General features: G+C 37.7%; 1 protein-coding gene across 1 annotated transcript; it reads right to left on the bottom strand.

Moving 5' to 3' along the window:
- On the bottom strand, positions 1-7,201 carry LOC124381010 (BOLA class I histocompatibility antigen, alpha chain BL3-7-like). Its single transcript, XM_046842372.1, has 6 exons — positions 7,071-7,201; positions 4,155-4,412; positions 2,432-2,736; positions 1,733-2,054; positions 1,514-1,636; positions 1-1,274 (listed from the first exon to the last, which is right to left on the bottom strand). The coding sequence occupies exons 1-6, from the start codon at positions 7,117-7,119 to the stop codon at positions 1,240-1,242; spliced, it is 1,092 nt and encodes a 363-aa protein (XP_046698328.1). The 5' UTR covers positions 7,120-7,201; the 3' UTR covers positions 1-1,239.
- Positions 7,202-12,818: the final 5,617 nt, after the last annotated feature.

The following is a 12,818-nucleotide window of genomic DNA, read 5'->3' as shown; positions in this document are numbered from 1 at the left end:
TGTATAGTATAAAATTACAATATGTATTATGTACATTGTATTTACATTCACATTTACATTTGTGGCATTTAGCAGACGCCCTTATCCAGAGCGACGTATAAAAGTGCTGTATGTATGTACAACTTTACAGATGTTATATACAGTGTTTACACTACACCGTTAGATCACTGTATAAAGTTTAATAGGGTGATAGTGGATAGAAAAATGCTGTCCCGGAAACTTATGGTTCTGGTGCATATGTTCTTGTATCTCCTTCTTTAAGAAAGGGGGTTAAACAGTTGCTATGGTGAAGGTGCTCAATGGCAAGTAGTTCGGTGAGAGTGATGCGTTAGGGGATTTTTATTCACCCTTTGTGGGGCTTTACATTCACAACAGTAGAGCCTCCGTACTATACAGTGATTGAGTTGGTCAGACTGCTCAAGAAAGTACAGGTATTGCTGTGACTTCCTAACCAGAGCTAAAGTGTTCTGGTGCCAGGAGAGATCCTCAGAGATGTGAACTCCCAAGAACTTAAAGGTGGACACCCTCGCTACCCCAGTTCCATTTATGTAGACTGGGAAGTGTCTCCTGCTGTTAGATATCTGAAAGTCTACGATGAGCTCTTTAGTCTTCATGGCATTGAGGGTCAGGTTGTTGGTGGCACACCACACTGTCAGGCTTCGGATCTTTTCCCTGTCTGCCAATTCGTTGTTGTTGCTGGTCTGGCCAACCACGGTGGTGTCATCGACGTTGTTATGAAGAGGAGCACAGTTGTGGGTAATTGGGCTGAGAAATCCATCTGCAAGGTACCCTGAGCTTAGTGATCAGTACAGAGTGGGGAACTGTATTGAACAAAGAACTAAAGTCAATGTACAGCATTCTGATGTAGGTGTTGTTTTTATCCAGGTAGGTGAGGGCTGAAGAGCCGTGGAAACTGCATCTTCTGTCGACCTGTTCGGGTGATAGGCAGACTGGTGTGGGTCCAGTGAAGGTGGTCTCCCTGCAGTGAGGTGATTCAGATTCTCAAGCACTTCATAACAATATGGGTGCAACTGGGTGAAAATCATTGGTCTTCCACATGTGTTTGGGGTGAAAGATGTTCTCTTCTATATGGAGTTTGTATGTATACTCTCCTAATACCCCTTTTCAGGTTGGCCCTGGCTCTGTTCTAGTCCTCTGCATTATAATGCTTTCAACAGGAAATGGACTTCAGAGTTCATCCACGGCTTCTGATTAGGAAAGCATTTCACGTGTGAGCTCCTAAATCACAGGGTTTGGGTGAACAGGTTTAAATCCTGAAACACAGATGATGGACACAGAGTTATTATCAAATCTGTGCACCATGTTTAGTCAGAATAAGATTATTGCTGTGTTTAAAAATATGTAAAATATTACATAAATATTTAGTAATATTTATATAAAAATGTAACTATATAATTTAATAATTTAAATAAATGTTTAAATTATTAAAATATTTAAATAATATTTTATTTATAATCTGTTCTCTGAAAACTTCTTTCTTTCCTCCACTCACCAGAGTTCTTCTTCTTCCAGATCACAATTCCAGCAACAACAGCAACAAGAACAACGAGAGCCACGATGACACCAACAATGATCCCAATCAGTCCTCCACCTGATCCTCCATCTGATCCTCCATCTGTTAAATCATCACAGAGTGTTTATTATCTGCTGCATCAGTAAATCAGTGTTCACTCTGTAAATGTGTAGATTTATAGGAAAGTGTTTCTCCGACCTCTCAGGATTCGTCTCTCGCTCACAGGCAGCACTAAATCCTTCTCCAAGCTGCTGTGCTCAATCACACAGGTGTAGGTGTGTTTCTGCAGCTCCTCAGCTGAGACTTTCAGAATGCTCCTCTTCTGGAAGCTTCCATCCTGGTTGGGTAACGTCTCTCTGAGATCCACGTCCTTATGCACGTCCTCTCCGTCCTTCTGCCAGGAGATATTCAGTGCTTTGGGGAAGAAACCTGTAGCATGACACACCACCTCTGGAGAAGAAGCTTCTTCCTGGAACAGTGACGTTTCAGGAGGATCTGCAGAGACACAAAGACATAAATATTAAACTACACTGTAAGATTAAGTCATTTTTAAATAAGAAGGAAAACAGTTTTTTATTGATGCAAAAGATCTGGTGTTTTTTCAAAATAATTAAATAGAAATGTATTTGATCAACAAATAAAAGAAGATAAATGACAGTTTAACTTGCTAGAAATATGAATAAATGTGTGAAAGGTGTGTGTGATGTAGAAGGTTATAAAGATGGAGGTTTACACATTAAAGAGTGCAGCATTTATTGTGTAGAAATGATTTACACACTGGTTGTGATGAAAACTGTAGTTTATGATGAATATAATTAATATTTAATAAAGGATCAGGTTCACGTGTTAAACAGTTTCATGGTCAGTATCTGTGTGTGTAGTAAAAGTGTGTTATTAGTGTGTTACAGTATCAGAGCAGAACACACAGTTTACCTTTCTCTCCACCGTCTTTCTGCCATAATTCACAAATGTATTTAACAAAAAAATACAGTCATGCTCCAGGAAGCTCTTCCAGTATTTAGTGTAACCATTAGACTCCCAGTTGCGTTTGAGAATCATAGCTTGAGGTTTAACTGCAATCCAGGTTCCAGTTTCCAGATCCAGACTGATGAAATCTTCTCCATCAAAACCGTACTGATTGTATCCTCTAGTGATGCCGCCATTAATAATATCACAGCCGTACATCCTCTGTAGTGTGTCACCTTTTAAAGAGATAAACACAAAAAGACCCTCTAAATACTCTAAATCACATATTAGACTTTAGTCAGTGGTGGTGAAGAGGATGATTGTGCAACTACTGCAGAAGTAATAAGGGAGATAAGGTACTTGGTGTGACTTCTGGAAATAGAAAGGAACACAAAGAGACATTGTGGTGGAATGAGGAAGTATAAGGAGAAAGAGTTTGGGATCGACAGAGTGATGAGCAAAGTAAGCAGGAGTAGGAAGGTAGGAAAGAGATGCGGCAGCAGGTGAAGTGGAATTTGGCAAAAGCCAAGGAAAAGGCGTATGAGGATCTGTATGAGAGGTTGGACACTAAAGAAGGAGAAAAGGATTTGTAGCGATGGCAAGGCAGAGGCAAGGCAGAGGAACCGAGCTGGGAAGGATGTGCTGCAAGTTAGAGCAGTAAAGGATGGAGATGGAAATGTGTTGACTAGTGAGGAGAGTGTGTTGAGAAGGTGGAGGGAGTATTTTGAGCAGCTGATAAATGAGGAAAATGAGAGAGAGAAGGTTGGGTGGTATGGAGATGGTGAAGCAGGAAGTGGGTAGGATTAGTAAGGAGGAGGTAAGAGCAGCTATTAAGAGGATGAAGTGGAAAGTTGGTAGAACCAGAGGACAGATGTTTAGGAGAGATGCAGTGGAGTTTTTAACCAGATTGTTTAACAGGATTTTGGAAGGTGCCTGAGGAAAGGGGAAGAAGTGTGCTGGTACTGATCTTTGAGAATAAGGGAGATGTGCAGACCTGCAGTAACTACAGGGGAATAAAGTTAATCAGTCACACCATGAAGTTATGGGAAAGAGTAGTGGAAGCCAGGCTGAGAGCAGAGGTGACCATATGTGAGCAACAGCTTGTGATATCAGTTTGTGATAAAAGAGCATCTGTGAGAGTGAAAGTTTAGAGGACTGTGGTGAGACCTGAGATGTTGAATGGTTTGAAGACAGTGGCATTGAGTAAAAGACAGGAGGTGGAGCTGGAGGTAGCAGAGCTGAAGATGTTGAGCTTTTCGTTGGGAGTGACGACGATGAACAGGATAAACAATTTGTTTATTAGAGGACAGCGCCTGTAGGAGGTTATGAAGACAAGGTGAGGGAGTCGAGATTGAGATGGTTTGGACATGTGCAGAGGAGGGACATGGGGTATATCAGTAGGAGAATGCTGAGGATGGAGCCACCAAGAAAGAGGAAAAGAGGAAGATCAAGGAGGAGGTTTATGGATGTGGTGATGGAAGACATGTAGGTAGTTGGGTTGAAAGAGGCAGATGTAGAGGACAGGGGGGTATGGAGACGGATGATCCACTGTGGCGCCCCCTAATGGGAGAAGCCAAAGAAGAAGAAGAAGCATGACATGAAATCATATCATATTATACTAAAATTCTAAAAATAGAAATGTGTTTATTCTTACCTCTGCTGTGATTAAACTGCTCCCTTACTGTTTTGAATGTACTGTTAAATCTATACTGATTGCTCTGCATGTTCTGTGCCTCATCCTTCCAGTAATTTTCGCTCATAATATTTTTGATCCAGTTATCTGGGATCAGTCTCCTGTGACTGCTACTGTAGGACATGTACTGCTTCTCATCCAGCAGACCCACAGCAGTGAACTCTGAACCAGCATGTCTGGGCGTGAGCGCGGTGTAGTGGTACTGTAGAGAATGTGCCTCTGTAAATACAATAACCAACATTTAAATTCGTTTTGTTTAAATTACAAATCATAGCGCAAGACCCCAATAAAACACAACCCTAAGATTCGAATGTCACACTTTTTATTAAAGGCATGAGGTTTAGATTTTAGTAGTGCGGAGACATTACATGAACAAAAACAAATGTGGTACTAAAAACAAAGACATAAATGCAAACATCCATAGCATTGATGAAACTTGACATAGACTTAGATTCAATCAGTTCCATATTCACAACTCTGACAGATCGGCAGACAAAAAAATCGACTATCCACTTGACTTGGCGGCTTGTGGGCAATTTCTCCACTATTGAATTAACCCCACATGGAGTATCGAGATGAGTAAGACCTGGAAGGAACCCACCAGCCTTTGCACACTCGAATTCAAGAAGGATAGCTCCTTACTCTCTTAAATTCTAATTGTCCTTGCTTGACAAATTCGGAAACGTTCTCAATTTTCTTCAGAAGTGCATATATGATCACTTCTGGTGCTCCATAAGCGTTGCCAAAGCCATTCTGACTGCTGCTGCTGCTTTAAGAACATGCACAGATCTCATTCTTTTCACCTGTCCAGATGTTTTGATGTGACTTTGATGTGTTCCTGGTACATATTGTGAGGAATGACAAAATGGCGTTAATGTAATTCTTTACATTAACATTCTTTCTGTTTGTGAAACAGTGATTTTCTTCATCTACATTAGGTGGTGCCAGCAGGGTTTAATCAACTTTAGCTGTAACTGAAGGTAATGTTGGATTAACATTGTTATCCAATGGCTAATCAACTCTGCGAAAAATTCTCTTGAATGCTGTCACTCACAGACATCGATTGGTGACATGTCAGAAACTTCTTTAACCTGATGTTCTCCACCATCAAGCTCTTCATCCGCTTTCTCATACACTGCTGCTTCGGCTGAAGCAACTGCTGCCGCACTTTGTAATATGTGCAAACTAGCATCCAAATAAATTTTTTTTTGCATATCCAATTTGAGAGCGTGTGCTGCAACTGCTTTCGCTTTGGCTCGCACTGCTGCTGAGCTCCTGCTTGACCTTCTTGAAGATGATGACCTAGATGATCGAAATTGTCGATCTCTTCTGTTGGAGATGCTCTGTGGATCCTGTCATGTGCTCCCTTTCATCAGGTGGTTTTTGTGGAAAGTTTGCTTCATGTTGTTGCTCCATTGTAAGTTCTTCTGGAGGAACTCTAGTAGAAAACCACAGTATCATTGGCTGTTCATGCAGTGTCCATGTTAAGCCGATCCCACTGTGACGATGACTATTTACTACTCTGCCCTCAAAGAACATGACACTCAATTAGACACTCAAATAAAGTTCAGAGAGGTGCTTTTCTTGGCAATTGTTCTTTATTTTGTAATACCGAATATACAATATGTATACAAGATATAAATATGAAAACATATAAAAAAACAAAACACATTCAATCTTTAAATTCCTGATTAAGAAAACTGTAGGAGTCTTTAATGTTACAGTAACATGGTTGAAGTCTAATCATTAACAAGTACCATGAAAAAAATCAGACTGATGCATTTCAGCCACTTATGGATTTGATGCTTAGTACCAACAAAGTCAGTAAAAGAAATTGAGGGACATTATAAATAATTTGCATGTTGAGCAAAAAAATAAATAAAATTGTTAATGCCATTTAAATGTCATTTAATTGATAAATAACGTTGAAAATGATTCACTACGTTTAAAATGATTTGCCATTTAAATTGCATTTAATTTATTAATAATTGAATCATTTCCATTTTCGTTTCCACCCACCGACTCCGCTAATCCGATCTGTGTTTCTGGAGATCGGAGGCGACAGTTCCCTGCTAGATGCAGGTAGATGCATTACAATCCACATTACAGGCAGTGAATTCGTCCTCTAGGGTACTATCTGGTAGTTTTTATATTTCTGTAGGTAATGATTTTCTCTCGGTCTTCTAAAAGTGCGAACTACTTGTACAAAATATCCACGTTCTTAGAATTAGAATGTCTAATCAACTTATTGTACCCGATTAGATCTAACTGTTGATACAGTTTTAGACAAAAAATACAAAACAAGCAATACTTTCATATAATAGAAGGCAGACACACACACACACACACACACAGAATGAGAGAGAGAGAGAGAGAGAGAGAGAGAGAGAGAGAGAGAGAGAGAGAGAGAAAATGCTTCTAAACTCAGTTCAACATTGCAAACATGGATTTAAATCTCCAGCAAGCCAGCAGGTAAATCATCTTCTAGAATATATTATCAGTTTCTCTATCTTACTATAACAACTCATGTTTATATTATTTTATTATAAGCATATTAATAGTAGGCCTATAAATAGCTGAAAAGGTAATGTAAATGTTCTAACTGAGTGCTTTTTAAGAATATAATATACAGTACCACATAGAAAAAGATAAATATTACATATTAAATAAACATTAAATAAACATTCGTTTCAGCAATTTGTAATCAGCACTGCTGAATTAAACGATAAGCAGTGTGTTATTGTGATGTTCTATCTACAATAAAGTCTGAAATGTGTGTGTGTTTTCTCTTTTACTGTATATTTGTATCAAAAATCCCATCAAAATATCAATGCCCTGCAGAAACAACCTCGTCTACCTAGAAATCCTCAAGCTTACCTGCAAACACCACAAGATGACTCAATGTAAATAAAAGTAAGATCTCCATTATGTCTGTTTAGATCCTGCTGCAGAGGATGTCAGAAGGGAGGAACATGGAGATGCAGGTTTTCTCTACAACAGCTGCAGAGAAACAGGTATCTGGGAGAAGCGTTTGTTTATATATTTGTCCTGTGTCATGTGCTTTCTGATTCTTTAGGCACCGCCCACAGATGGCACACTGCAATGTGTTTGGTAAGCAGTGGACTGTGACAGTGCTGTTTATTGCTTATGTGTTGTCTGATAAACGAAACAGACATTCCTTTTTTTCTCATGAAACAAACGTTTGTTTCGTTTCTTGTTTGTAGCTTGATAAACAACACAGATTAGTATCGGACTTGTCCAGCTTGCTTGTAAAAACTCGATAAATCATGATCGGTGCATCACTAGTGATTGGGGTCCCCCATTTAAGTCAAAGGCCCGAGACAATTGCCACTCAACTGTTTGTTAGGATCGATATTTAATTAAAAATTGCTTAGGATCGAAGCTCACTTATCTATTGGAGACCAGAACTGTGTCATTTATGAATATAAAAAATATTATTTACACCTTGTATTTTATCTTTTTTTCTTTGTTTTTATTAATTCCTTTTATTTTTTTATTGTTATTTTATTTTTTACAGTAAACCACTAAAAGGTTTGTAGACACGATAGACCAAAAAACTTATAGGAAAATGTGAGTTTAATGTTGAAATAATGAAATTCTTCGAAGAAAAATATAATTGCTGTATTCTTGCAAATGTTTTCTGTGTGTTTACAGTGTGTGGGAGGATGATTTACCGCTTAAACCGTAACATTTTTTTTCAAGGCGGTGTCCGTTTATTGTGAAATTTTGTTTATCGCAGACAGTTTCTATATGTAAGCATTACAATAAAAAGGGGATTATTGTATTACTTTATGTTCCTGCCTGCATAATCACAGCTACTTGAATTGACTTGTTGGGATGATTATTAAAATGTTTTTCTTCATGTGGAATGTCGTTACGTGAGCCACACCTGAGCCTTATAACCTGCTTGTACATGCTCTGCTGCAGGTCTTAAGAGCAAACAGTGTTTACATTTTGCTCCTTTTTCTGATTAGTGATTTGTTGTTAAGATCATTTAAAGCCTGACAGTGGCAACTTGGTTTTGCTGGGATTTGAAATTTGACTTTGACAACAGGTTGCATTTGATCACCATTTGGTGGCACCCAGATAAGAATGGGTTCCCACTTAAGTCTGGTTCCTCTCAAGGGATTTTCCTGTTCACAGTCAACACTGACTTGCTCATTAGGGACAAACTCATGTCTCTCCCCAAGCATTTGTTGTAGTTACCGCTTATTGTCCATTGCTGTCCCCACACAATAGATAATCTGCAGTAATACCTTCATCAAAACTAGCATCAGAGCAACCATGGATCACACAAAACACCAACAAGCAACAACACATTGCATTGTACAGGGATTTAGAGATGTCCAAATATCTACGGTTCTGTATTGAAATAAGGGTCAGTACACACCATGGCAAATGGCCTGTCGGACAAACACGTGGAGTCTCACCATCACCAGGGACCATCCTTAAAATAACTACATAACATGTTCAAAAAGTGAAAATGTGCAATCAACTAACTAAATATGCTAAATAAATAAAAGCCTGTCGAAAAGGAAGTAACGACAGATATTTTTAACCTTCATCACTGTCACGAGAAAAACGAAAGTAATTAAACTGTTTAAATAGGTGTTACCGAAAATAAGGCAACTATTTGTCATTAAATACATAACAGCAATAAGGTCACATGCCACTGGAGTTAAAAGTGTTTCCAACATGTTTCATCAGAAATGAACTCGTCTACAGATACTGTACATCAAATAAATACACAATCCAGAGCAACTTACATTTATCTTATTCATACACTTGAGAAGTTTTAATGGGCTCAGGGGTAAACCACCACCTTCAGCTGCAAAGTCAAATGCCTTAACCATAAAGCTACCAACACCCATATATAGCAAAGGCACAGGACAGTAGATGTGTGTGTGTGTGTGTGTGTGTGTGTGTGTGTGTGTGTGTGTGTGTGTGTGTGTGTGTGTGTGTGTGTGTTTGTGTGTGGTGAAGAGAGCTCTGGGTAAAGATGTCCTGTGCAAGATTAAGAAGATGCTGGTATAAACATTATGGAGATCTACATTTATCTATTCATACGTTGATAGAATAGAAAATGTATTTTACACATGCAAAAAGATGACGTGCATTGGTGTGTTTGTGTGTGTGTGTGTGTGTGTGTGTGTGTGTGTGTGTGTGTGACTTCATTTGCCAGACATTTACATTTCATTTTCATTTCAAATCAATTCGCTTGGAGACATCTCAGTCCAGCACGATCTGAACTCATAACCTGATAAAAACCCACTGAGCTTTTGTATTTATATGCTGTTGAGGGTCTGTAAGTCAAGTGGCGTAATAGTTGCAGTGTTTCTGCTACAGATCTTAAATCACTGCAGTAAAACGATCAGTATGGTCTTTATTTGTGTATAATAAAGAGGAATGTTAGCAGTAGACCTTGTGGTGAAACTGGTAAAAAATGGAAATCTGGAGGGAAATTTTGACCTGCTGGGAATAGAACTTATATGAGGAACAAACAAAAAAAGGTCATTGTATAAGAGAGCGTGCAGAAGGAAATAGCCTACAGAATCTGTTTTGTAAATAGAGCAGGTTTTCCACTGTTTGGGTTTCGGATTCATTTACTGACAACCACCTTCTATTCTTGACAAATTCGTTTTAGGTTTCCATCTGATTGTATGCTAATGTTTTGACAAACACATACTGTAGAATACAAACGCCATAGAATGCAAGTTAATCATGTATAGTGACGGTAGTGTAAATGTAGGGGAATGACTTTTCACTTTAAATTCAATAAAAAAAATGTAATTGAACATTGAAATCTCCCTCTGCAAAAACAACGCCTCCTTGTTTATGGCATATTCAATCAAAATCTGACTTTACTTCCAATTTCTAATTTATCAGAATATTTGAAACACGCATGTGATTTCTCTGAAACTCCAGAACCTGTTTACAGGTAATCTGATGCTCATTATAGATTTAAATACAAATTCTTCAGACTGTTCGTTCCTCATTCTGTAGATGAATAATTCAGATCCAACCTGTTCTGTTATATTGTATTGTATGGTACATTATGTTTGTTGGTTTGTCTTTGCACGCTTGCCAGTCCAGATTCCAGCCTCCTGCATTACTGCATGATGATTTGTGTTGGGTGTGTAGGGTTTTTTCCATGTTTTTGGTCACTTAGATTTTGTATATAGGGTTTTTTTCTTGTTTGTTAATTGATCCTTTGTCCACGCTGAAGTTTTCCCCAGTGTTTAAATGTAGATTTTTCAATACATAACTCCTGTTTTACAATCTCTGTGTGTGAGCTCCTTTCTATATCTATCAAGACACCATATATACACACATCTTACATCTACCACCCTGTGCTTTTAATCCCTCTGTGATTTCAGAACATCATGGAGCCTCCTCCCTGTTTTACATCATCATCTTTTCTTATGAACAGACAGCTGATGTGCCATGGCAAAAAATATAGATCTATTTTTTGTCTCATCCTCGTAAAGGACATTCTTTCAAAAGCATTGCTTTATGTCAAAATAAATAAATAAATAAAACAATTCGTTTATACTATAATCCAATTAGTTATATTTCTGACTTGTTCTATTAGTTAGTTCGATTTTTTTATTTCGCATGTAGTTTTAAAGCGTTGTTTCTTTGAACTTGTACTCACTCTTCCTTCTTACTGCAGGTGCGCAGGTAGTTTTGCGCTCATGGCTTTTATTTTCGTGGTAGTTATTAGTTTGACTGGATACAAATCCTTTGAAACTGTTGCTGTGATGTGGATGGAATCAGGAACATGTGTGACTAATCAGTGCAAAGGTGATTATGGGAAGTGGCGTTTTAGTGGTAGAGTAGCGGTTAAGCCATTACACTTTAGATCAAAGGTCATGAGTTCAAAGCCGGCCAAACTAAGATGCCGCTCCTGGGCCCTTGAGCAAGGCCCTTAACTCCATAGTTGCTCAGGTGTAACCCTAGATTGAATATGTCGTTGTAGACCTAACAAAAGTATTAATACATAATTGAAGTAATATAAAATATTTGAAGGTCATACATATGGGCTACACACATTTTGTTTTTTAAGCTTATGCTGTCAGGGAACAAAAACATCCAATGATTGTATAATTTGCATAATTTAGTACATTTATGTCGTCAACTGGTTTCATTTTATTAACTATTAATCTGAGCAACTAAATCAACGACGGTATGGCAAGAATATATCGATTGATGGATGCAAGATGCCATAGAACTAGTCAACACGCTGTGTCTAATTCTCACCAATAGACTAGAAGGTTTCCCTCAAAATTCTGGTTATTACATAAATATATATAGATGCTAATATCTGGCTTTAGACAGCACTGGATCAGGCCTGTTACTGTGCTCCAAACTTTCCCCAGCTGATCACTGACATGTTGAACATTTGTTCATTTCCAAGTCTTTTTCATAAATAATATGTGAAAAATATAAAATCTGGTGCCTGCAGTGAGAAATAAAAGACTTGTAGGATTTAAATACAGTTCTTACTTAGTTAATAAAAAGCTAACGCTGATTTCAAGATATAACATTAGGACCGTAAACAAAGCAAAAATCTAATCTCAAAAACAGATTTGAATGTAAATCTGGTGAAAGTGAAGAATTCTGCTCACAGTCATGTTACATGAACCTCTGTAGACGCTTGTGTTTTTGCTTTTCTGTTGATATTTCACCAAGGTGTGGTTGTGGAGGTGTGGCTGGTTTGCAGGTTCCTCTCAGCAGCTCGACAGGAACTTAAAAAGTCTCAGAGCGCCCCCTGCCGTACAGACTGCATGTGTGTATAAAATTAGTCAGAAACCAGTTTTCATTAATTTGATGTTATTTGTATATTAAAAGCAGCTCTAATAATGAATATGTGCATCTAAAATACACCACAAATAACATCAAATCAATGAAAACTGGAGCTTCTAATTTAAATCCACGATATAAATATATACATATATTTATCTTGTAATTGTAAATCTAATAATGAATACATTCATATGTGCATACAAAATACAATTTGTTCTCTAAAGGACTGAAAACTGAATACTTTTTGGGTGAATTTATTTGTATGTGTACATAAAGACAGCAGGCTCAGTTGTTCATTCTTTTTTATTCTCCATATTTTGATATTTGATACTTTAAAACACTTGAATGTTCCTGCAGTAAGTCCATGCAGTATGCAAAGTAAATACAAAGTCTTTAAAATATATATAAAAATTGTATTTCTGTTAAAAACATTTTTTAATTTAAATTGTAAAAATATGAATATATTGAATATGAAATATGAAATTCCATGTTTCAATAAACATAAAACATTTCTGTGCACGTAAACGTCAGCATTAATAAATCAAATCCCTCACATTTTTACAAAATACAGTCAAGGGTTGATTCCTTAAGTAACCCGAATATAAAAAGTTCACACGGTCGGCACTGCGTTTCCCCACGGACCATTATTACTCACGCACCACCCGTTAAACACTGTAGAGTTCTGGACAGGTAACACAGAATAAAAACATGGACGAATGGGGAGAAAAGAAACAGCAAGAAGATTTATATGGAAGCCCGTTTTCTCTAAATAAAAAGTTGACCTAATTCAGATTTTTA

Source organism: Silurus meridionalis, chromosome 27 (assembly GCF_014805685.1).
Source record: "Silurus meridionalis isolate SWU-2019-XX chromosome 27, ASM1480568v1, whole genome shotgun sequence".
Taxonomy (NCBI): Eukaryota; Metazoa; Chordata; class Actinopteri; order Siluriformes; family Siluridae; genus Silurus; species Silurus meridionalis.
This window is presented reverse-complemented; position numbering and strand designations above follow the sequence as displayed.

Excerpts from the sequence above, each read along its gene's own strand:
- LOC124381010 (XM_046842372.1), bottom strand. The coding sequence starts at position 7,119 with ATGGAGATCTTACTTTTATTTACATTGAGTCATCTTGTGGTGTTTGCA. Across the intron at positions 1,637-1,732 it reads CGAGAGACGAATCCTGAGAG|ATGGAGGATCAGATGGAGGA; the intron begins GTCGGAGAAACA and ends ATGATTTAACAG. Across the intron at positions 1,275-1,513 it reads CTGGAAGAAGAAGAACTCTG|GATTTAAACCTGTTCACCCA; the intron begins GTGAGTGGAGGA and ends TCTGTGTTTCAG.